General features: G+C 45.1%; 1 protein-coding gene across 1 annotated transcript; it reads right to left on the reverse strand.

Moving 5' to 3' along the window:
• Positions 1-7,437: 7,437 nt before the first annotated feature.
• GSTUM_00002737001 (uncharacterized protein) lies at positions 7,438-24,260 on the reverse strand (the record flags this gene model as incomplete). The annotated part of the gene is made up of 2 exons (XM_002836396.1): positions 7,438-7,482; positions 24,183-24,260. The coding sequence occupies 2 exons, from the start codon at positions 24,258-24,260 to the stop codon at positions 7,438-7,440; spliced, it is 123 nt and encodes a 40-aa protein (XP_002836442.1).
• Between the last annotated feature and the right edge of the window lie 729 nt (positions 24,261-24,989).

Consider the following 24,989-nt stretch of genomic DNA (forward strand, 5'->3'; position numbering starts at 1 on the left):
CGTGCCGGCGAGCTGGTGTGGGGGGGGGTCTAACTTTGGTAATGTGGCTCTCTGCAGCCCAAATTTCAACCAGGGATCTCATTGGAGCAGGTGGAGAGATTCTATGAGTGATAGTTCGAGCAAGGTTAGCATAGTTAGGGGAAGTTCACAAAACTTGAATTAGATAGTAGTCGCCGAATATGCTGGCACACCTTTCGTTTCTAGCCGGGGTTCAGATGAGATGAGAAGTTCTGTTTTCGCGTTAAGAATAGCATTGTCGAAGTTGACATACTGCTCGATACTAGTGCCACAGCGTTGGCAATAGTTAATAGGGAGGTTTTGCTGCGACGGTCGTCGTGCGAACTTTCCTTCTCACCACAGCAACGGCACTAACCTTTCCAATTGTGCGATAGCGCTTGGTGGCTCAGCTTTGCACAGTCTTAAGAACAGTTCTTAAATAAGACAGTCGCCGAGGAGTTATGTTTACTAGTTTGTTGACATGAAAATCTTTTACTTTCATATCCAGGTCAGAGTCTATCCTCAACGAAGCTTCAAATGCCATTATTGCAGCCTACCAGATCCTCCCCAGAGCCGGCCAGATTATTATCGCAACCTACAGAATCATCTTCATGGCCCTCTGGAGAAGCTTCACAGTCTGCTGGGACAGCTTTACAGCCTGCTGGAGAATCTCTGCAGCCTGTTCGGGCATCCTTGGAGTCACCTGAACTTGAAATTGTACCTGCAGTACAAGTTGCTCCACATAATCGATATAGTCAATTGGAGAAGCTTCTTCTTGCCCGACTGTGTGTACTTCATGGAGGAGAATTTTCAATTCGGGGAGGACGTGAACGGTTTTGGTTAAAGATTCAACAATGGTTCTCAAATGCAGTCTCCCGTCCTGTGAGCAATCCTTGGAGTACAATGGCACGAATGCTTGCCGATTACGAAGTTAAGGTTCATCAAGACTTAAAGGAAAGTGGAACTGCTCAGACTGACGGAGAATATGAGCAAACAATGGCACAATGGAAGACACGGGTAGAAAGTGTAGGTTGATACTCTTATATACCAGACTTTTCTATTAAAAAAGAAAAACAATTGCTAATATTACTAGAGTGGAGATGGACGAGGCAATTTAGGTCACAGTTCACAAGGAGAAGCTACAAAAGCGAGAAAGTTGAAAGACTAAGAAGCTGCAGAAGCATGCTGGAAAGGACTACTTTCTACGATGAAAGGAAAAAGAAATTACGAGTCTGTGATTGTTGCCCTTGATAGTCACCATACTGAAACCGAAGAGAAGAAGGAGAATACAGGTAAAGCTTCAGAGGATAAAGCAGCAGGATTACGAGAGAAGAGAAGAAAAATCCGAGAACAGGGTGAGCTTTTAGATACCAGTTTGGCTGAAGAAAGTAGTCATCTAACTACTGTTCTTGAACGTGTGGCAAATACTCTGATCTCCGATAGTGGTTCAACTCCAGAGAAAGTGAGTCAGAAGGTTATCTTTGAGAAAGAGGAAATACAAAATCGTCTTGGGAGTGTGGAGGAACGCTTGGAAACAACGGAGAGGGCATTAGAGGAAGTGTAAAGTAATACAGTGGAAATTTTGCGGATTTTAAAATCCAAATAGCTTTTTTTTTTTTCCTTTATACTTGATCTGATATGTACAAGTATTCTTCCAAACTTGGAGGAGACAAATGATACTTTTCTGAAATCTGATTTCCCCCTGAAATACATAATAGAATATTAATTAACAGAGTAGCTACCATATAGTATCTCGCAATTGGTGAGAGTCCTACTTTTAGTCCTGACTTAAAAGAATTTAATGTCCAATAATTAACAACTCATGCAGAACCCCATTCTACCACAATTCTCTCACCAGACATAACCAGATTAGCTGCTTCTTCCTCCATGGTTAATGGTTTATTAACCCGTTCCATATATGGCCCCATCACCCCAAAGGCAGGTGCGTATGCTGAATCACCATATACATACAATCTTTCATCTTCTGATATCCCACTTGCTTCAAATATATTCTGCAAGATTTCCACAATTCCCGAAGATCTCCATACTATCCAATCTCCTACTGGTCCGGGAACTGGACCAATCAAAGAACAAAGTAAACCATCAGGAGAAACAATACTTTGAAATTTAAATGCATGAGACTTCTTATATCCAGAATAAAAAGTACCTTGGTTTTTACCCGGATGACAAAATGGTCTCATAGTCCCATCCACAAAGCCCCAAATTCCGTTCAATCCTGTAGCATTTTGTATTGCCTGTGCATACTGTTGAAGCGTGGTTATCATAAGTCGCTTTTTATCCCACCTGAGAGTTTCAGCATATCTTGAAAGAAGATATGTGATGGTGTCATTAAAAATGACCAAGAGCTTTGTGCGCGAGCATTGAAAGATTTTAAGACAATCTTTCAAATGGTGTGGATAGGAGAGTCGGTAGAGTAGGATACATAAAGCTTCTTCAGGATGTGGATGGAAGCGGTAGCGCCATTGGACTCGCTCTAACTGTAGGCATGGAAGTATGTGTCGTATTTCTTCCTTTGAAAAGCTAAACACCAGCTTGTTAGCCCTTAATTCATAGTCCTCGTTGACCCCTGTACTAGGCAAAGTATATCTGAGTCAGAAAACATACCGGAAATACTCTCTAAAGTCAACATCATTCCATCCACAAGTATCAAGAAGAAATACTTGAGGCTGGTAAGATATTGGCCGTGACAGAGATGGATTTGGCTGGAGTCGCCCTTGTCACTCAGTGTAACGATCCCCTTTCAGATAGTTAGTTCTTGGCGACGGGGAACGATACTTATCTTTCCTTTCCCTTTCTTTCTTTGTCTTACGATAGCTCTAGGCCTCTGCCTATGTTACCGATAGTACAAGACCTTTATCTTCTATCGGAAACACCTATCATAAGCTTTCTCTAACTCGTCTTCGTAACGAGTGCTTCCTGGCGTAATGATAACGTTGCAATAAGAATAAAGATCGTAAAGGTGTTTTATATTTGTTAAAGTAATATATAGGAAAAGTACTTAGAACAAAGCGTGAAGAACCTATCTTCCTTGGCCGCATCGGCCTCCTTATATAGTGTTCTTCCCACCTTTACTCATGTGACCTAAAGTAGGCACATGCGTAAAACCAAATCATAACAAACTAGTCGTGTGACCAAAGTGATCACATGCTCAAAACCCATGACCCTATAACGAGGTCATGTGCAAAACTCATAAACCAATCATAACACAATAAACAAGTCTTATGACTCGACTGAGTCATATGCGCGAAACCCATGACCTCATAATGAGGTCATGTGCGAAACATAAATCATATGCGCAAGGCTTATCCGCAAGGCACACTCGCTAGGCATACTCGTCAGGTGCATGTCCCATGACTCATATTTGAGCCATGTGCGAAAGCATCACAAATCCCACACATAACTAATCATATAACCCGAATAGGTCATATGCGTGAAACAATAACATACCTGTGACTCATAACCATGTGTCACATGAAAATACTTTCCTCGCTAAGCCACGTTCGTGACATTTGCTCCCCTCCTCCTAAGCCTGAGTCCCATCAGGCTTTTTCTCCCAGTTTCAATAGTTCCCGTCCTGCCGAGCGCATGGTTCTTCTCAGCTTGCGGAACTTTTCGTCTGCCGTCCTCCATCTAACCCTTACTGTAACGTGTTCGCAAAGTGCTAATCATGTTATCGGTAAAGATACGATAGTTGGCAGGTGGCCTGCTCTTCCAGAGAGGAGGCGAGAGCTGAGAACTAAAGGAGGCTTCGAGGGTGTACTGAGGAACAAAGAAGTAACCGTTCAACCAAGTATATTGAAATACTGTGTGTCGAAGTCTGCCTTTTCCATCGTAGAATAAGGCGGTCTTTTAAATACACAAATCTGTTCATGTCTAGCATGAACGAAACTAATCAAAGGTATCAATTGATATTCTTTGGTAAAACTCCTTAAGTATCAAAGCGATACTTAAAACAAAACATAAAACAAAACCAAGTATCAAACGATACTTAAAACAAACCAAGTATCAAAGCGATACTTAAAACAAAACATTAAACAAAACCAAGTATCAAAGCGATACTTAAAACAAGACATAAAACAAAACCAATAACCAAGTACCCGCACCGGTTACCCTTACCGATTCCAGAGTTAGATTCGCCATCTCAATCGTTTGCCGCTGATTGTCGTTCAGCTGTCTAAGCTCCACGATTGTTTTGTCGTTTGCCGAAATTGTGGCCTCGGCTTGGCCCAGTTGTTCTCGGAGTCCCCAGATCTGCCTTGGTAGGCTCCTGACATCCGGTTCCGTGTCTGCCGAGGAGTTTTGGGCCCCTCCCTCCTTGGACCACGTCCTTGCGGCCCATGCCTTCCTGGCATCTTTTCCTTCCAACTCTTTTCGGCTTCCATCCTTCTGCGGGTAGAATCCCGCAGATATCCTTTGTGCCCTGCGCATCCTACACCCATTTCTGAAGCATTGTTGCCAATGCTTCAGGACGTGGTCTGGGCGTGGGTCACGCTTTCGGCATTCCCTCGGGAACCATCCCGAGCCTTCCTTGTCGCCAAAGTGTGTTTGGCAACCGTCATCGTAGCATACCGTCCATGACATGGCGTTATGCTGTGCCTGTTGTTCTCTTTCCTTGAGCTCTTCGTCAGTTGGCCCCATGAATGAGTATTCGGGGCTGGTGGGTATGGTTTGGCGGGGGCTATCGCCCCAGCCCCCGTGTTGTTGCAATGGCACGGGAGTCTTTCCCTCTTCTTTGCCTTGGTTGAACGTGATCATCACCTGGGCCAGGCTTGCCTGGGTATCACTGGTGGATGGTTGAGATAGCATCTTATGCGTTTTCGAAGTTGTGTACGAAGTACCAAGTTTTATCGTGTTCGGGAGAGTATCCTGTCCACTTGGCTTGGTATTGGAGGTGACCGTGGAAGAAGCGGGAATCGACTATTTCGTCGAGCTCGTATTCTGGTTCTCCATCCAGTTTGATGGGAGGGGGAGGAATAAGTGTTTGGGAAGGAAACTTATTGTCGTTGTATAATTCAAGAAGTGAGATGTGCAATGTGTTGTGTATTCGCATTGAGGAGGGATGGTCGAGTTTATAAGCTCGACTGCCCACTTTTTCCAGTATCCGGAATGGTCCTATTTTCTTGTAGTCCAATTTCTTTGATGGTCGCGTCGTATGAATGTTGCGTGGTATTAGCCATACCATAGCTCCTGGTCGTATGTTCGGATCTGGTCTTCGATGCTTATCGTATTGTTCCTTCTGTCATTGTTGTGCTTGACTCATTTCGTATTGTAATATTTCGTGTAGTTTCCCCATATCTGTTTTATCCGGTATCACATCATTAATCGTATGATATGTGGTCTGACTTTGTGGATGTTGTCTGTAATTTGCGAAGAAGGGTGTCGTGCCAATTGTTTCTTGCTTTCCATTGTTGTATGCGAACTCGGCCATAGATAACAGCTAGTACCAATCATCTTGTTGATAATTGACATAGGCCCTTAAATATTGTTCGAGTATCACATTTACCCGTTCCGTTTGTCCATCCGTTTGTGGGTGGAACGCTGTGCTCATCCTGTTTTGTATCCCCATTTCTCCGGTTACTTTCTTCCATAGTTACAATGTGAATAGTGTTCCTCGATCGGTAATGATATTCTTTGGGAGGCCGTGAAGTCGAAAGACCTTTCGGAAGAATGTTTGTATAAAATCCCTCGTGTTGATATCTTTTCTAACCGGAATGAAATGACTCATTTTGGTCAGGCGATCCACCATGACCAGGCTGCTATCGCAATTTTCCGATCTTGGTAGGTCCGTGATGAAATCCAGAGTAATTGTTTCCCATCGTTGTTCGGGGACTTCATTTGATTTTAGTAGTCCATATGGTGCGTGTTTAGAGGTTTTCGTTCTCTGGCATATGTCGCAGTTTTTGACATATCGTTTGACATCTTCGCGCAGTCCTGGCCAATAAAATGACCTCGTGATGAATTCCGTGGTTTTAGCCGTTCCTCCATGTCCTGCCGTTCGGATATCATGGTGTTGTCGTATGATGTCTGTCCTTATCTCCTCTCCTTCTGGGATCCATTGTTTTCCATCGTACCACATATTTCCGTCCTTCCATTGGCATAACCCCAGTGCAATTCCTTTCATCTCTTTTTCCCCTTTTCCCAAGGCTTCTCTTATTGCCTTGATTGTTTTGTCTTTCTCGTTTGCGTTCTCAATTCCTCTTTCCTCCTTTGATGTGAATTGGATAACCTCCATTGCCTCGAAGTAGGTTTTTGGTAATAGGGTTCGTATTTTTTGTTTGATTCTTTCATCTTCTTTCATTTGTGGTTTATCGCTTGCAATCCTGGTGAGAGTATCTGGCTTTCCGCTCTCTTTTCCTGGTCGGTATTCGATTTTGAAGTTGTATTTGCTAAGGTGCTCCATCCATCTTATCTGGCGGTCGTTCAATTCTTTTGTGGTCATGAACAGGACCAGGTTCTTGTGGTCGGTTAGAACTCGGACTGAATGGTCATTGTTTGAAACGTATCTCCTCCATTCTTTTAGTGCTTGAACTATCGCTAATAGTTCTTTGTTTGCAACATCGTAGTTGCACTCTGCAGGAGTCATTGTCTTGGATCAGTAAGACACTGGCCTCCATTTTCCATCATCGCCTTGTTGCGATAGTATGCCTCAGCATACGTATTTTGAGGTATCCGTCTCGATCATTGTCTTTCGGTTTGGGTTGAAATGAACCAGTATGGGTGCTGATGTTAGATGCGTTCGTATTGCATCATATGCTTTTTGTTCGTTTTCTCCCCATTCCCATTTTTTGTCTTTCTTCGTAAGGTTATAGAGTGGTTTTGCAAGCCTGCTAAATCCCTCTATGAACTTTCGATAAAAGTTGCAGAATCCCATAAAGCACTGAACATCTGTTTTGTTGTTTGGTTTGGCTCAATCCCAAATGGCTGCTGTTTTAACTGGGTCAACCTTGACCCCTCTTCGATTGATGATAAATCCAAGGTATTCTGTTTCTTCCTTATGGAATTCGCATTTTGTTGGTTTGATCTTCATTCCTGATCCTTGTATTGCCGCCATGATATTGCTGATATCTTTTTGGTATTGTTGTATGTTTTCCAAGTATATGAGTACATTGTCCAAGTATACGATGCAACATATGTCGAGGTACTTATTAAGTACCCTGTTAATCCATCTCTGGAATGAAGCCGGTGCGTTGGTTAGCCCGAAAGGCATGACCAAGTATTCTAACATTCCGTATCTGGAGGCGAAGGTAGTCTTCCATTCGTCTCCTGCCTTGATGTGTATATTGTGGTATGCGTCTTTGATGTCGAGTTTGGTGAAATATTTTGCTGATCGTAGTCTATCCAGTGCTTCCCCAATCAAGGGTAGTGGATATTGGTCCTTCTTGGTAACCAAATTGAGGGCTCTGTAGTCCACGCATAGTTTCATTTTTCCGTCTTTCTTTTTGACGAATAGTATTGGGGATCCTCCTGACACGAAAGAGTCTCAGATCCATCCTCTCTTTAGGTTTTGCTCAATGTACTTCCTAAGTTCTTCAAGCTCTGCTTCCCCTAGGAGGTATAACTTCTTATAGGGAATCTCTTTTGTCATTCCCGTTTTTTCGTCTTTGTCCAGCTGAATTTCGTGGTCGATTCCTTGTCTTCGAGGTGGTAGCTCGGTAGCTTCCTCTTCTTGGAATAGATTTGTGAATTGGTAATATTCTTTTGGAACCAATTCTTTCCATCCTTTTTTGCTTTGGTATTTCTTATCCTAGATTGCTAGCTCTGTGCTGATGTTGATTTTCGCTAGTACCGCTTTTTCGTCTTCGTATGTCCATTTGAGAATTCCTGTTGTATCTCCTCTTCGATAATATCGTCCAAAGGCTTGTGCTGTGATCTCTTTGATCTCAACTCTTTTTGTTGTATCGAGCTGGTTTTGGTCCGTACTTCCAAATCCCTTGTTTCCTCATATGGTTTCTTCCAGTTGATTTACTTCGTGCAGATCCTCTTTGTTGATTTTTTCGATTATCAACTGTGCGATTCGATCGCCTTTCTGAACTTGATAGTCCTCTTGAGATAGGTTGGCCAGGACCACTTTGACTTCACCTGTATAGTCGATGTCGATCACCCCTGCCATGGTCATGAGTCAGTGTTTGACCGCTAGACCACTGCGGGGTGCTATTCATCCGTAGGTGCCTTCTGAGAGTCCAATGGCTATTCCCGTTGCTATCGTTGCCTGTCCATTGGCAGGTATCTTGATTTCTTCGTTGGCGTATAGGTCGTATCCTGCTGCCTCTTTGGAACCCTTGGTAGGCACTTTTGCCTCTTGGTCCAGCCTTTGTATCCGGACTCTCTTATCTTGCCGCATCTCTGCAAACTTTGCATGTAAAGTTTCTTCTTCCGCTTCTCGAATTAGTGGGAAGTAGACTACAGGTGAACTGTTGAGACATTGTGTCGCACATAGTTCACCTGTAAACGTCATCTTGTTCTCATTCCAATCGATCATTGGATTATGTTTCCGTAACCGTGGCATCCCTAGGACTCTCTCATGGTTCTTTAGATCTGCCACTTGAAAGGTTGCCTTTCCCTATGGCTGTCGATGTCTATAGGTACTGTCACCGTATGGGTTATAGGACCCATAGCGCTTGGCTTTCCATCCGCTAGGTAGACTTGTCTTGCTTTCTTCACTTGTTTGGTGTGGAGCCCGTATTTGTCGCATATTTCTTTGTCGATAAAGTCTTCAGTGGCCCCCGAGTCGAGCATTGCATATGTTGTTGTTTCTTCGCTTTCTCTGTTGTATATCTTTGTTTTGATCATCACATGATCTCCATCTCCTTCTCCTCTTTGCGTGTGTAGTGCCGTGTAGTTCGTTAATTTGATGGGTTTTCCAGGTCCACATCTTGGGTCTCCCAGACTACGATTTACTTGGAACCCTCGTCGTTTTCCGCCGGTGAATCCTCTGCTATCATCTCGCAGATGTTGCTCCTTTTCTGCTTTTGGAAACGGTTATTTCCAGCAGCTCTGTTTCCCTGGTATCCGTTGTCCGGTCAGCTTCTGCATTCTCGTATCCGATGCCCTGCTTTTCCACACCTTAGGCATAATTTCCCATTCATCCTTCTGGCGTATTCTTCTTTAGACAGATTCAGAGCAGGTCCTGTTCTTGACTTGTCTAACTCCATTGGTTCGCCTGGTGGTAATGCTCGACTTTCTCCTCGAGGTGCTTGCGGTTTGAAGGTTCCGTCCATGTTCCTGGATGATTGGACCACTCTGTGGGCTATAGTATTTTCTGAGTTGCTCCGAACCATGTTTAATTTGCTTTCTTTGTCGATTGCCCATTTTGCAAACCGTTCGGCTGTTGTATAGCGCAGGTCAGAGATTCCCCATGCCTCTCGGAGTCTCTCACTGCAGTTTCTCAGGAGGATGATGTAGAGAGTCTCATCATCAAACTCAGCCTCGTATTCCAATAGTCGACATTCGTTCCAGTATGCCGAGAATGTTTGTTTTCCTTGCTGGAGTTTTTCTAGCTTTTGTCTTACTGTTTCTTTGGTGTTGGGATCTCCAAATTGTTCGAAGAGTGTCACCTTGAACTCTTCGTATGTGACCCATTCCCTCTGCTTTCTTCCATCTTGGAAAGGCATGATCCATTGTCCCGCGAGTCCTCTGAGCAGAGATTCCACATATGGAATCTTGATCTCGTCATGTTGTTCTCCGTATCCTTTAACGGCAAAATATCCCTCACATTGTGCTAAGAATATTCGTAGCTTATCTTCAGCTCCTTCGTATATGTCGGGCTCCTTTGCTTTTGGTCGTTGGATATTTCCTTTTCCTGTATTTCGTGTGGCTGCGAGAAATGCCTGAAACTGATCTTCAGTCATTCCAAGTATGCTAGTTCCTGGTGCCGGAGCTGCTGGGGCTGGTGGCCCAGGTAGTGCGGATCCCGACATTCTCTCAGGTTGTGGAGTTCCAGCAGGAGAGCTATCGACTGGTAATCCTTTCTCTGGGGTTACTGGGCTTGCTGCTCTCCAGGGTTCTGCTGAGACGTGATCTAGGGCGTCGCTGAATCCTTCTAGATTAAGATTTTGATCATCGATGTCAATATCTCTTTCCCTGTCTGGGTTGAAGGATGCCGTCTTGTATCGTTTAGCGTTGCACTAGGTGACGCTTTGTAATATAATGATCTCCTTTCAGATAGTTAGTTCTTGGCGATGGGGAACGATACTTATCTTTCCTTTCCCTTTCTTTCTTTGTCTTACGATAGCTCTAGGCCTCTGCCTATGTTACCGATAGTACAAGACCGTTATCTTCTATCGGAAACACCTATCGTAAGCTTTCTCTAACTCATCTTCGTAATGAGTGCTTCCTGGCGTAATGATAACGTTGTAATAAGAATAAAGATCATAAAGGTGTTTTATATTTGTTAAAGTAATATATAGGAAAAGTACTTAGAAGTCAATCTAATTTTATTTAAACTCGTACCGCCAACACTGGCATATGACGAGCCCCCGCCGGCACAGGGATACCGCTAACCGGTATACCACTAATCCTAGGCTAACTAAGTCTACGGTCCCGCACCTGCCATCCCCGAGTCATGCCCACACGGAAACTAATTACAAGACTATCAAACAACCCAGCGCCCTCCCCGGTCCGAGTCCGTAGCCCCTCTGGCATGAAGCCAACCAGCACCAAGCGTAGCCGAAGCCGAGCAAGAGACCAACCCAACCAGGTTCCTCGTCCAACAAAATCAAAACCACTACCACTCGGTCTAAATACCGTCCCGCAACACCTCCACCACAGTAGAAAACCAACAACAAACCAAACCAAATATAAACTACAGGCGACACAATGGCAGAGAGGAGGTGACCAGCATGTCCACCTCTCGCATCCGCATGCCAGGCCGTCGACCCTATAAACCCACTTTGCCAAGTGCCTCCGAGGAGCGTAATGGTGAGGAGGACCTGTACCCGCTGCCTGTCCCCCAACATAAAACACATAAACAAAAGAAATACATAGAGGTGGTGACAGACCGAAATAGTCAGTGGGGCCTATCTCCCACCCGTAGTGCCTTGCCCCTGCCAGCCATGCCCATTGCCAAACCAAAGAAACCAAACAAACTTCCACAACACCCAGCACGCAGAACCCAAACAAGTCCAACCAGGTGGTCGCAATCCACTATCCGCACAGGTGGCCATCAGTCCAGCGGTCCGCCGGGGAGCTTTACAGCACTCAGCAGCTTCGCCCAGCAGCCCAAACCGGTCCGGAAACACTTAATTAGACATCGCCCAACCTGACGCATGTCCGACCGGTGCTCGCAGGTGCCTCTCCCCCCCCAATCAGCCCCCCCCAAGCCCCACACACCAGATGCCACAGAGCCCATCCAGCCCCCCCAGCCCCTCAGACAGAACAACCATCCGATGGCCACAGGACAGCTTATACCCAGCCCTGCCAGGCAGTCATTGATCTTGGCCATACAAACAGAGCCCCAACCCCCAGCACCATATAGCCGAGGGGGGCCCACCAGCCACAGCCGGGAGCCACAAAGGAGGCAGCACCCACACTCGAAGGCACAGGCACCAGCCACACCATCCAACCCAGCCGAACCGAAATCCAACCGAGTCGGGAAGAGTAAGCAGAGCTAGCCAAAGCCAGCCCCACAGGTCCGGCAACAGGCACGGACCGAACAACGGGCAAGAGGCATCCCCAACTGACGCGACAAGATGGGGAAGGGCGAATGAACAGAAGCAGACAAACGGAAGGTAGGCCCCACTTGCAATGGGTGAAGCCGCCAACCACAGACCACAACTGAACCACCCAGACGTGCAGACAATGCGAGTGCCTGGCAGCCAATCGTCCCACACCACCCCAGGCAGCAAAGAAAAACCACTCCAGGGGGTAAGGTTTTTCAGGGTCAAAGCCATCCCTACCGTAGCTAGGAGGTGACACCTGACTGAACCACCGTATATGCCGCAAGGACAAAACTTCTAAGGGAACAGTGATAAACAACATCGTAGGATTCCGACCGTAGAAACATAAAGTAACGAGGCAGGGAGGGGCCGGTGAGGCCCCCTCCCTTGAGGAAATGATGCGGCCGGTACGACGAGTTGATACTTGGGAAGGTCACCAGTCTAACCCAAGGGCGTTTTGTATCGCGTGAACTAAGGACTCCGTTAAAACCCAACAAAAGACATGAGCTGGCCCAAAGAACGACACGGGTGATCCCCCCAAACACAATGTTCAATCCCCCCAATCGAACGCGAAACCTGCGAGTAGACGATAGACAGGAAGCCGTAGACATTTTACCGAAAGGGGCTCGTATGCGACCGTGATAAGTGCTCGAAGTGCTGGTATCCTGAGATAACCAGTCCAACGAAACGAGACGCAAACAAGTTATCCGCCACGCAACACCTAACAGACCTCAACACCAAAGACCCCAGGAACTACTGAGCGAACTCAGATATCTCCCCCAGAATCAAAGGCATCAAGGCCCATCATGATGGCGAAAGAAACGCTCGGGGCGAAGAGACAGCAAGGACGAGGAAAAGTACTTAGAACAAAGCGTGAAGAACCTATCTTCCTCGGCCGCATCGGCCTCCTTATATAGTGTTCTTCCCGCCTTTAATCATGTGACCTAAAGTAGTCACATGCGTAAAACCAAATCATAACAAACTAGTCGTGTGACCAAAGTGATCACATGCTCAAAACCCATGACCCTATAACGAGGTCATGTGCAAAACTCATAAACCAATCACAACACAATAAACAAGTCATATGACTCGACTGAGTCATATGCGCGAAACCCATCACCTCATAATGAGGTCATGTGCGAAACATAAATCATATGCGCAAGGCCTATCTGCAAGGCACACTCGCAAGGCATACTCGTCAGGCGCATGTCCCATGACTCATATTTGAGCCATGTGCGAAAGCATCACAAATCCCACACATAACTAATCATATAACCCGAATAGGTCATATGCGTGAAACAATAACATACCTGTGACTCATAACCATGTGTCACATGAAAACCCTTTCCTCGCTAAGCCACGTTCGTGACACTCAGACTCCACTTGCAATCGTACTCGCCTTCGTTGAATGAGATGAATGCGAGCAATCAGAAGGAGAAAAAGCAAGACTACCTTTCAGTGAAAGGCTTTGTTTCTGATATCCATGTAGGACTGTGGACAGGTTTAGTAAGAGTTAAGTACAGCAGATCTGAAGGATTAACTTAACTGTAGGGTTGAGTTCAAGTTACGACAGTCGCCGCAAAATGTCCTGAAAAAAAACCGGTTGCCACACTGAACTTTGCCGAGACTTTTAGCACGATCCAAGCGACGACCGTCGCAGCAAAACCTCCCTAATTACCGGGCTTCCGTGACTCTGGACCGCGATGCTGAGCAGATGCAACTTGAATAACCTCCTTTGTAGGCAACTCCACGAGGACTTTTCCGACAGATTCATCCCTGAACCACATAACACTTCACAAGCGAAACGTGAGCATCTTCACTAACAGTTCTGTATCAGGATCATTGAGGCGGAACCCTAGCAGCAAGGCGCAGGCCCCCCTGGCATGATGTTCTCAGGTCAAAGAGAATTTCCTTCCCTTCCGCCATCCTAATCTCGACAGCCTTGAGACAACACCCGCTGGAGTGGTTTTGTTCAGCGACGGCAATAATAACCTTAGCCGGATCCCTTGCATTGGGATTTTTGACGACTATGACAGTGGCAGGAGCAGATATAAGCTTTATTGGATTGTCTGGGAATTTGTTGCCTTCAGCAAAGACATTGCCGGTAAATAATGCATTTCTCTGCAAGTAGGCTTTCACCAGCAGGGAGCCTCAGCTATGGGTCAGCATCTGGAAGGGCACTCTAAGGGGCGGAAGCCAAGATTCTAAAGGTGGTCGGTCTTTCCACCATCCTCGGAACCGGCCAACCCGTCAACCCTCTCAACGTCATCTTGAGAGGTAGTCGACTTGCTACCAAGATTCTAGACAACAGGGATCGCTCTCTCGTCACCACTGTAAACATCCACCGTTAATACAACAGTGTATACATTAGAGATTCCATAGCGGATGTCATTAACAGCGGTAGAGTATTTAGCAGCCACCGGTCCTTGAAGAATGTGGATTCTTCCAAAATCCCGGTCAACAGCCGCATTGAGATGTTCACGTTGCCAAGGAGAATCCTTCTTGAACCAGAATTCGAAGTTCTTGTCAAGTAAAGGAACAAATGAAACAGGCATATGGCTGTGCCGCTGCATATATGATGCATTGCTGAGTTGAGTGTTGGCTTTCTGGTAACTTAATGGGTTAGAATCTTGCTAGTTGTAGCGAAAGGATCATGTAGCGAAAGGATCATCTACTCGAGCACATAGTACTGGTAGATCAACCTAGTTTTGGAACAGGGACGCCTGGCCCTCGACGGAGGTGAAGTGTTCCTCAATACATCAATTAAAATGCCTAGTAAACAGTTATAAAGAGGACTCTATCCAGCGGGTCTCAAGCCTACTTGAGTAATATACACGAGTTCAACCATGCGACTGATGGATGATCTTGGCATAGGTTATTGTCTTTGAAATCAATGGCCACTCCCTTAGAATTTTGACCAACCAAGTCTTTTGAAAATAAGTATTCAGGCGTTTGATGATAGTAATGTTGCTTCTTGAGCTCAATGAGAAAATTGTGATCTAGCTCCATGTTGCACTAATCTACTGGTAGACTGTAGACTTTCTGGTTTAAACAACAGGATCCGAAGGGATAAATGTGCCCAAGCGGAAAGTGGTCCCACCCCCACTACTGCCTACCAGAAACAAACCGAAGTGCCAAGCGCCCGCCCCGCCAGCCCACCGAGGAGCTCTAGTGTAGCGGAATCTAATGCAAATCAAATATTTCTTGGTCAAATCTACTTTACAGCTCAGCAAAACCAAACAGTGGATTGCCCGACGCGTGAAACTAACCCTCAAAGTAACGGCAAATGAGAAGAAAAGATGTGGGCGGCCGCAATGCCAGATTAAGGTAGCAAAGAAAATTTGAGCATAGAAAAGGAAGCAAGAAAACTGTGAGCATATTTTATCAAGCTTAAGGGGAAAACGAACCATAGATGGAAAATAGTCAATAGTCAAGATGTTGTATTGAGAGGAAAAAAGGGTGCACAGCCAAGAAATTGCCCAGATTGGCAAATCAAGTAATGAAGCATAATAGATGCCAAGAACTACCGAGGAATGCTAGTTCAAACCCACCACCAGAGCACCTGAAGGTACCGTAAAGCAAACAACAGAATGTGCAGACTGATGGTGGGAAATGAGGATCACACAGTTTCACAACAGATCCGTGAGGTGAGCTGAGTGGTGAGTCGCGAGGATGATGTGGAATCGTATTCAGGAGTGTATGTAGAGGTGGCTTAATCTCGGAAAAGCGTGACATTTGTGAGTGGAGATCTACCTCTATATATACAAGTTTGTGGGTGTGCCTAGTTACACACCATACTAATACTATGGGACAACTTCCAACCAGTAGCCCTAACGTTACTACAGACAATCATCTTCTCTCACTCTGTGAATTCAAACAACTGACTACTGATGGGATTATTACACCATCACAGACAAGCGCATATAGTTCTAGATATTGTTATCCTCAAATTCCACTCACAAGAGCAAGGAACGAAGAAAAGGAAAAAAGGGGAGGGAGGAGAGAAGGGTCAATTTGTTGCCAAACTAGTAAAATATAAGAGGGAAGTCAAAGAGCGGGGGGCGCAGCAAACAGATCAAACAAAATCAACCCCCCCCCCTCCTATGCTGTCTATGTATTTTAACCCGGCATTTCCCCAATATCACTGGACCCTGGCTCATGTTGCCGGTCTCCCCCCTCAATACGGATTCGTCGTCCCACCAAACGAGGGACACGGGCCTTAAGAAACCCCACCAGGTCTCCCCCAGACTCTTGCACTGCAGCAGTGCTTTGTGAGCGAGTAACACTCATCTTGTGTTCTGCCCCTGATTGGATTGCGCCACTACTATCCGAGCCTGCTCTCTTCTTAATCCTTCCCTTCCTCTCTAGATGCGTGATGTATTCATCTAAAACCTTTTCTGTCATCTTCTTCTTCAACGGCCCCTCCGCCATGGGCATCCCCCAAGGCCAATACCATTTTCCATGCGAGCCTCGGCTATAAAACTTTGGCCCCCCCAGCTCGTTGAAGGGTTCTATCCAGACACGGCAGGCACTGCAGCTTAGCTTGGAGACTCCAATGTAGCTAAACGCAGGGACATTGTCCCAAGAATCACAATGTTTAGTTTGGAGATACTATATAAGCCCACATTCGCAGTGGACTGGGCACTTCCGTTCCCACAACCCAAACTTTTGAAATAGCTTCATTGCATCTTTCCCCTGCCACTGGTTGTGCTCATTACATGCATCCTCCAAAAAGGACTTCCACTTCTCCCACGACGTAGGTAATTTTACAATTTGCGCCTGGCCCAGGACAGCGCAAATCGTCATGTGGTATTGCAAGGCGAACCGGAGGCGGGGGGAATGGTCAAATCCAAATAGAGATTCAATGTGGCTAGGTAGCGAAGTCGGTTTCTCAAGAGCGCGTTGAAGCTGGAAGGGGTCTCCGGGAAGGTCGCCTAGTACAGTACAGAAGCGAAGTTAGGTTAAAGGCAAGAATGGTGAATGAAATGGGAAGCAGAAGAAGCATACCTTTTAACTCCCGGGCCAAGTTGTTGCAGCCAAGCCCATGGCTATCCGCAAGCACAAGTTTTGCCTGCTCATTGGCCTTCAAGCTTTGCCAATATACTTTTTCCCATCCATCATCTGTGAGTTGCTTTTCAGAGTGCTTGAAAACTAGCTCTAGTGCCAACACCAACGCAACCACAGCTTTGGACAGGTTCCGTTCAAACCCTTCCAGGTCAACGCCGGTGCGGTGTTTGTGCAACTCTTCCATGAAATTAGAAAGTTCTCCCAACCACTTGTCCACCCGCTTCATCTGCTTTTCCAGGCAGTACTGGTAACTTATACGTCGCGAAATATCTCTATCTTCAAAGGCTGTGCCACCTCCAAGGGGATCTCTGGTGACAAGATCTGGTCATCATCCAATTCCTCAATCCTCTGGTTCTTATCCCATGCCTCCACTCTCTGCTCCGCATACTCGTCTGATAAAGCCTGCAACTTTCCCCATATATTGTAGAGATGGTTAACAAGGCTATCCCCAACGTCTTGGTTCTCAGCGATCGTTAAGCGAATTTCTTTAGTACCAGGTTTCAATTGTAGAGCTATTGCGACGACCTGAGAATACGGCTGAGAAACGGATAAATGGGCAAGGGTATCCATGATAGGGAGGGTGTGAACATTTGTTCCATAGTGATCGACGATGCCAGACGTGAGGTGAGAGGGAGGGTCCAAGCGGCGAGCAGAACCATCTTGCCCACTCCTGAATTCATAGCTCATCAGAGCCACCAGGTGGTGAGGGTCGAGTTAGTCGCCCATGGCTCCAAATCTACCAGCCAAGGGGCAGACAGGATGTGGTGGATGATTACTTGTACGAGTACTACCGTAGTTATCAAAAGCATTAACTTAGCACCGCATCAGTGTAAGCGAGCCATTTAATCATACCGTCAATAACGGTAATCTAGCACACCATGAGAGCCCTTGAGATCCACTATCTTCGGCACCTCTGTAGCACTCTTGGGAAGGATTACCGTTTTCATGGCGCGATAGGGCAGACCCACTGATCGTGCCAAGGTTCCCGCCACTTGCCCATATATCTGTTTCTCTGGCGCAATCCCGGGTAGTCGCAATCGGTCTACAATTGAACTCTCGGAGACGAGAAATTTAGCTAACAGTCGCCGAGAACAAAAAGGTTATTGGTGGCCTAGTTAATCATCTCGCCGTTGTATGGAGAAAGTTGCAATCCCTATCGGTCGAGTATGAAAAGAATAGGAGCGGGAGATGGGACAAGTCTCAGCCGAGGTCACCACCAATGCCCCCGGAGGTGGGTCTCGCTTTGAGGATAGAGATATTTCGCGACATTTACCAGTACTCTCTGAAAAAGTAGATGAGGCGAATAGATAAGTGGTTCAAACCCCTTGGCCACTTTGTGAAGAAGTTGCTTAAACGGCGTCCGTTCCCCGCCGCCCTACAAGGGTTTGAACTGAACCTGTACTGTACAGGGGGTGGAAACAAGTAATACGACACTCGTACAACACAAATCTCCGTACATCAACATTCTCGACAACGTATAGTACTACCTCATTCCACAACAACATTTAATAAATAAAATAAGTAAAGGAGGTAAAATAAAATAGTCCTCAGTATTCCCTTGAAGTAAAATAAAAAGAAAACCCTAAATCAATAATGAGTTTGGTGCCCTTTTCTTCTGATAACCTCTCTGATCCTTTTTGGCATACCTGTAAAGACCCATAACCCTTCCATTAGGAATAGCTTCCCAAGCTTCCTCCACAGCTCTGATTAGCTCTTCTCTACTTGCAACTCTTCCATACCTTTTCCCCAAGTATGTCTCCATATCTCCCCAGATAATCTCAATCAAGTTCAGATCTGGAGACTGTGGTGGCAATATATCTACCTCATTTTCTTTCTACACTTTGTAGAAAATCTGTAATTAAATTAGTAGTTAGATTGTATTCTTAAGTAAGTAGTTCTATAATAATAAGAAGACAGAAAATAAAATAATTATAAGATATATGAAAGAAGATAGAACTTACTTTTGATGCTGTGGTGTACTATCTTTAACAACCTTTGTCCAACCAAATCTCTCACAACACTCGTGCTAGAAAGGAATTAAAACTGGATCCAGTATACACTTAGTATACTCACAAGAATCCACTTTAATCTTTCCTGGCACTACTACCAACTTTGACCTCAAATTTCCACAAAAGGCTCCCCATACTATAACAGTATCTCTTCCTGACTCCCAGATCTCATATAGACAATCCTAATCATACTCCTTATAAGGCTCTCTTATCACCCATCCTCTCTGTCCAAATCTAGCTGTAGACAAAGAAGTTTCATCTGTCCATATGATTTTAGACTACTCTCTCAATTTCTAAGCTCTTTTTCTCATACACTAACCAAATCTAATTAGTATGTTTTTAGGATGCAGACCCCATCTAAAATATATTTTAACTTTGTAAAAATATAAATTTTTATTAGAAAAATTACTTCTTGTGAGGTTTTCTTTTATTTAAATTAATACTCTTAGCTGCCTTCCTGATTGTCCTAGATAAGGTCTTTAATCCTTTTACTTCTTTAATATTTTCCTAAGATTGTCTTCTATTTCTTTTATTTTCTTTAATAAAAGGCTTCAGATCATCTAGATCATACTCTTTGTAATGTGTTCGCAAAGTGCTAATCACATTATTGTTAATAGATACGATAGTTGACAGGTGGCCTGCTATTCCCGAGAGAAGGCGAGGGCTGAGAGCTAAAGGAGGCTTCGGAGGTGTACTGAGGAATAAAGAAGTAACTGTTCAACCAAGTATATTGAAATACTATCTGTCGAAGTCTGACTTTTCCATCATGGAATCAGGCGGTCTTTAAATACACAAATCTGTTCATGTCTAGCATGAACGAAACTAATCAAAGTTATTAATTGATACACTTTGGTAAAACTAATTAAGTATCAAAACGATAGTTAAACAAAACATAAAACAAAACCAATAACTGAGTACCCATACCTGTAACGTGTTCGCAAGATGCTAATCACGTTATCGGTATAAGATACGATAGTTGACAGGTGGCCTGCTCTTCCAGAGAGGAGGCGAGAGCTGAGAACTAAAGGAGGCTTCGAGGGTGTACTGGGGAACAAAGAAGTAACCGTTCAACCAAGTATATTGAAATACTGTCTGTCGAAGTCTGCCTTTTCTATCGTAGAAACAGGCGGTCTTTAAATACACAAATCTGTTCATGTCTAGCATGAACGAAACTAATCAAAGGTATCAATTGATACTCTTTGGAAAAACTCCTTAAGTATCAAAGCGATACTTAAAACAAAACATAAAACAAAACCAAGTATCAAAACGATACTTAAAACAAACCAAGTATCAAAGTGATACTTAAAACAAAACATAAAACAAGACCAAGTATCAAAACGATACTTAAAACAAACCAAGTATCAAAGCGATACTTAAAACAAAATATCAAACAAAACCAAGTATCAAAACGATACTTAAAACAAACCAAGTATCAAAGTGATACTTAAAACAAAACATAAAACAAAACCAATAACCGAGTACCCGTACCGGTTACATTCCCCAAAACAAAACAACTGTTTAAACAAACAAAACCTAATAATCATCAAAAGCGGATTCCGAGAAACTCATGGCCTCAGTTTCTGCAAGAAATTCTTCATCATAAGTATTACACCAGGGGCAAGAAGAAACCCTAAGGAAACACTTAGACTCAAAGAAATGTAAATCACAGTAGTCACAAATACCAGATTCGTGCTGTACATCAACCCAAGTATGATCGCAATCAGGATAGTAATCTATCCAGAGGATTTCAAAATAGTCTTCAAGTTGGATAGCATCGCGGTTCAACAACAGTCCAACAACCTGTTGTCGCTGCCTCACATTGAGTTCCACATAGTTTGACATCGTTATGGTATTCGGATGCTGATTGGTGACTAGATAAAATTGTCGAGGGCCTGCTCCATAGCTTGATTTTCCTCATCGCTGCTGTCGAATTCCGATTCAAAGTACGGCGCCCAAAATCCATCTCTAGCTTCGAGTTCTGCATGCCATTGCTCAGTTTCTGGCATCGTGGGTGTCCAGCACATGGTGATGTAGTTGATCGTTGGGGGAAGGGATTCGTTTGGCATATTGTCTTTCCACCATTCGTTCACTATATTCATAACGTGCTCTAGTCCTTCAAGTGGTTCCCAGCTGTTCTCACTCGTCGGGTATCCTTTCCATTTGACTAGGAACTGATCATTTCCATGCCAAAGGCGGTAGTCTCGGATTTCTTCAACTTCCCATTCATCTTTCTTCCCAATGATGATAGGTGCGGGTCGAGAGTGGGATCTTCCAGGGAAGTTGGAGTCGTCATTTGGGTGGAATCGCTTGACAGCTGAGGCGTGAAAGACTGCAGTATTGCAGTGGTACATGCGTCCATCCATCTGGACAGTGTAGTTCTCTGTATGCTCGTCAAAGGATATGACTTTGAAGGGTCCTCGCCATCGGGGTTGTAGTTTCTTGCTGCGTCCGACATTGGTAATGAACGTGTTACCTTGTACCATGAGCATATCTCCTGGTGGGATGGGGGCATGTTTGCGTCACCGTTTCTGGGCAGTGGTGGTGCTTCGGAATCGGGCAGCTTTAACAGCTTGGAAGGCATCGTTCCGAATTGCTTGGTGGCGGTTTAGATGGTCATCAGAGGCTGGGACTGAGGAGTTCTTGAATAGTGTTGTAGGTAGGAGGTGGTATTGGCGGCCAAAGACTGCCTTGTATGGTGACATTCCCAATGTATCTGAAAATCCAGCATTGATATATGCAGCGAGCTCAACAAGGGCTGGTTCCCAGTTGGTTTGTCATTCATTCATCATGTTCCTAATTCCGGTCTTAACCTCCCGGATTTTTCGTTCTGCCTGGCCATTAGTCTCATGGTGTCCAGGAGCAGCCATAATGTGGTTTATTCCAAGGGAGGTCAAGGTTTGCTTCCAGAATCTGGCGGTAAAACGGGGATCAGCATCACTGACAATAGATAAGGGGTACCCGTGGGGGGTAAACAAGTATCGTTGGAGGTTATTCCAGGTATCTTTGGAGGAGTCGGTAACCTTCATTGGTATTAACCAGGTGTATCCAGAGAATCGATCCACAGCTACCAAGATGGTGTCATATTTGGCGGACTTGTTGAATAGTCCTGCGAAACCGATGGCATATGATTCGAATATTTCACATGGCAGTTGGAGGGTCTGTGCCTTTCCTTCAGGTAGTTGTGTTCACTCCTTGTTTGCCTGGCAGAGTTCACATTGTTTGACGAAATCGCGGAAGTCCTTGCGCATCTCAGGCCAGTAAACATATACTGAAGCATATTGAAGGTTGCGGTCCGCGCTGTGGTGTCCTTTGTTGTGAATCTCGGATATGACATATTCTCTAATCGTCATTCCGTTGAACATATGGCCTTTTGGTATGTATAGGCAATGTTCACCGTAACGGGTGCTGGTAAAGACCATTCCGTTGGATATGTTGTAGGGAGCAAGATCTCCATGCCTGGAGCTATCCATGGCTTTGAAGTAAATTGGGTCATGGCGGTATTCTGCTATCATGTGGCTTCGGAAAGAGGAGGTTAATTCTTCTCTGGTTGATCTAACATCTCGTTCATCCTCGATTAGGGATCCTCTTGTTGGTTCGATAGGGGCTTCCACTTCCTCAAAGGTTTCGTAGAGTTGGCGCCGATGCTCGGGAATAGTAGGAGGTATGACCCAGACAATGGTCTCATTGTTGTATACTCGTAAGGGTCCACCATAAAGTGGTCATGAATCGATTATGGGAGGAGAGGATGGCGGGGCTGACTGTGGGGAGTGTAAATAGGATATTGCATTCACGTAGGCTGCTGCTTGTTCGAGTTCTTCAAGACCTTGGTATCGTGTTAGAGCAGGGTTAAGGACATGAGGATATTGGGTTGACTCATTTCCATCGATCATCTCTTCTTCTCCTTCTGCGGTGTCGAAGCTGGTGTCTTTGGAATTATCAGCAGGCATATAGTACGGTCGCTGGTATCTGTTGCCGAACTTAATCTCAGTCTGGTGAAAAGGGCAGGTGTCGTGGTAACAGTGGGACCAGTGGAGTCTGCTTTGTTCAAGTTCGTGAGGAGGTGTACTGCAGAGCGTGCAATTGTCTTTCCATTCTTCATCAATGTCTTTTCCTCGTTCTGTTCCGGCAGCACTGTACATGGTGTAAGAGAAAGGATTGGAGGGAGCGGCAGAGCTGGCGGTAGCCATTGATGGTTCTTGTTCATAGGAGGTGTCGTCAGGGCTGTTCTCGCTTTGTCTTGTGTGGTCGTGAACGAGAGGGGGGTCTGCGATGTCTTGATTTTCATATAGGCGGGAGAGAGTATCAGCTAAATAGTTCGTTCTTCCAGGGGTATAGATGATTTTTGCATCGTATTTGCTGATCTCGCCTATCCATCTTGTTCTTCTTCTTCCAGGTATTCTTTCTGTTTTAAGATTAGTGAGAGGTTGGTGGTCGGTGACAATAGTGAAGGCATTGCCCATCAGGATGTGGTTGAAAGCGGCAAGAGCATCAATCACAGCAAGGGCTTCCTTGTCTGTTGTTCCATAGTTAATCTGTGAGTTAGTGAACTTCCTGCTGTGTAATGCCACCGGTCTTGCCAATTCATGGGAGGCCCCTTGCCCAACCCATGCTCCAACTCCAACATCCGATGCATCAGTAATCAGCCATATCGGTTCTGGTTTACTATAGTCGATAGGTTGAATAACGTTGGCGTTTTTAATCAATTCCTTGATGTTGGTAAATGCTTGGTCATGGGTGTGGGTCCAGACAAATTCTGCATTGCCGGTAAGGTCTGTGAGCGGTGCTGTCACAGTGGCGTGGTGTGGGAGGAACTGGGAAATATAATTGACTAGTCCTAGGAATCGCATGAGTTCCTTTTGATTCCGGGGTGTTGACCATTCCGTTAAACATGCTATTTTTCCAGGGGCTGCGTGTATTCCTTCGTCATCTATAACATGTCCTAGGATATCGAGTTTATCGGCAAACAGAATTGATTTATTTCTGCTAGCATAGAATTTAGCTTCCCTAAGTTTGGTACAAACCAATCCTATATGGTAGGCATGTTCTATTTCGGTGTTCGAGAACATGAGAATGTCATCAATGTAGACCCAAACAAAATGGTGGAGCAATTCACTTAGGAGGTTTTCCAAAATTCGCATAAAGGTGGCGGGCGCATTCATATCACCTTGTAACATAACTTGGCTAACGAAACTTCCGAAGGGCGTTTTGAAACTGTTGTAGCGTTCGCTTTCTGGGTCTAACCTTGTTTGGAAGTAGGCATCGCTTAGGTCAATCTTACTTCGAAATCTTGCCCGTCCAACAGCATTTAGGATCTGGGTTTGGTTTGGGATAGCAGAGCTGTCCATAACCGTGTTCTCATTCCGTAGTTTAAGGTCAACCAAGGGGCGGATTCTTTTGCCATCTGCTTTGGGTTGCACAAACATAGGAGCAGCACCTGGGGCTTCAGCTCGGTAGATGACTCCTCTTCTTTGTTGTTGGTTGATCCAATCACAAAGTGGGCTTTTGTATGCATCAGGAATAGAGTAGGTGGGTTGGTTCTTGAGGTTGGAGGGGTCACGGATGCGGATGTGGTGGTTCACCTCTCTGATAGGCGGTAGTTCTTCGGGTATTTGATCAGGGAAAACATCAGAGTACTCATCCAATAGTCGTAGTGCAGTTACTTCACAGACTGCGGCTCGGTACTCTCCGCTTGTTGGTTTGTATGAGACTCTGACCTTCTGATCTGGGAAATCGATGGTTGATTCCCCACACCTGATTATAGCTTTGTGGCGGTTCAGGAATGGCATACCTATTAGGGCATCGTATTTGGCTAGATTTCTAACCAGCATTTCCTGGGAGGGTAGGACTGCAGAACCAAGTCGAATGGTCGCACTACAGGTTTTATGGCTTGTAAATCGTGATCCCTTTACTGCCATATTGACTGGTATCGGTTGGTTAAGGTCTCAAGTTGGAAGTCCATGGACAGAGACAAAGGCATTACTGATCATATCTCTTCCGATTGCACCAGTGTCGAATAGGACTCGGGCCCTTTTGCCATTGATCAGGATAGTACCTTCCAGAGCGGTGTATGCTTTGAATGTAGCCGGAGGTCGAACACTATTGTATTCCACATCGATATATCCGATATGGATCTCTTCATATTCACTGGATTGGGCGTTATCGCTTTCAACATTGTTGGCCGACGCCTCTTGCTTAATTGCCTTTCCTTTTCCTTTCTTTGTAGGACAGTTCTTTGCCATAT

This window comes from Tuber melanosporum (assembly GCF_000151645.1).
Source record: "Tuber melanosporum whole genome shotgun sequence assembly, scaffold_143, strain Mel28".
NCBI lineage: Eukaryota > Fungi > Ascomycota > Pezizomycetes > Pezizales > Tuberaceae > Tuber > Tuber melanosporum.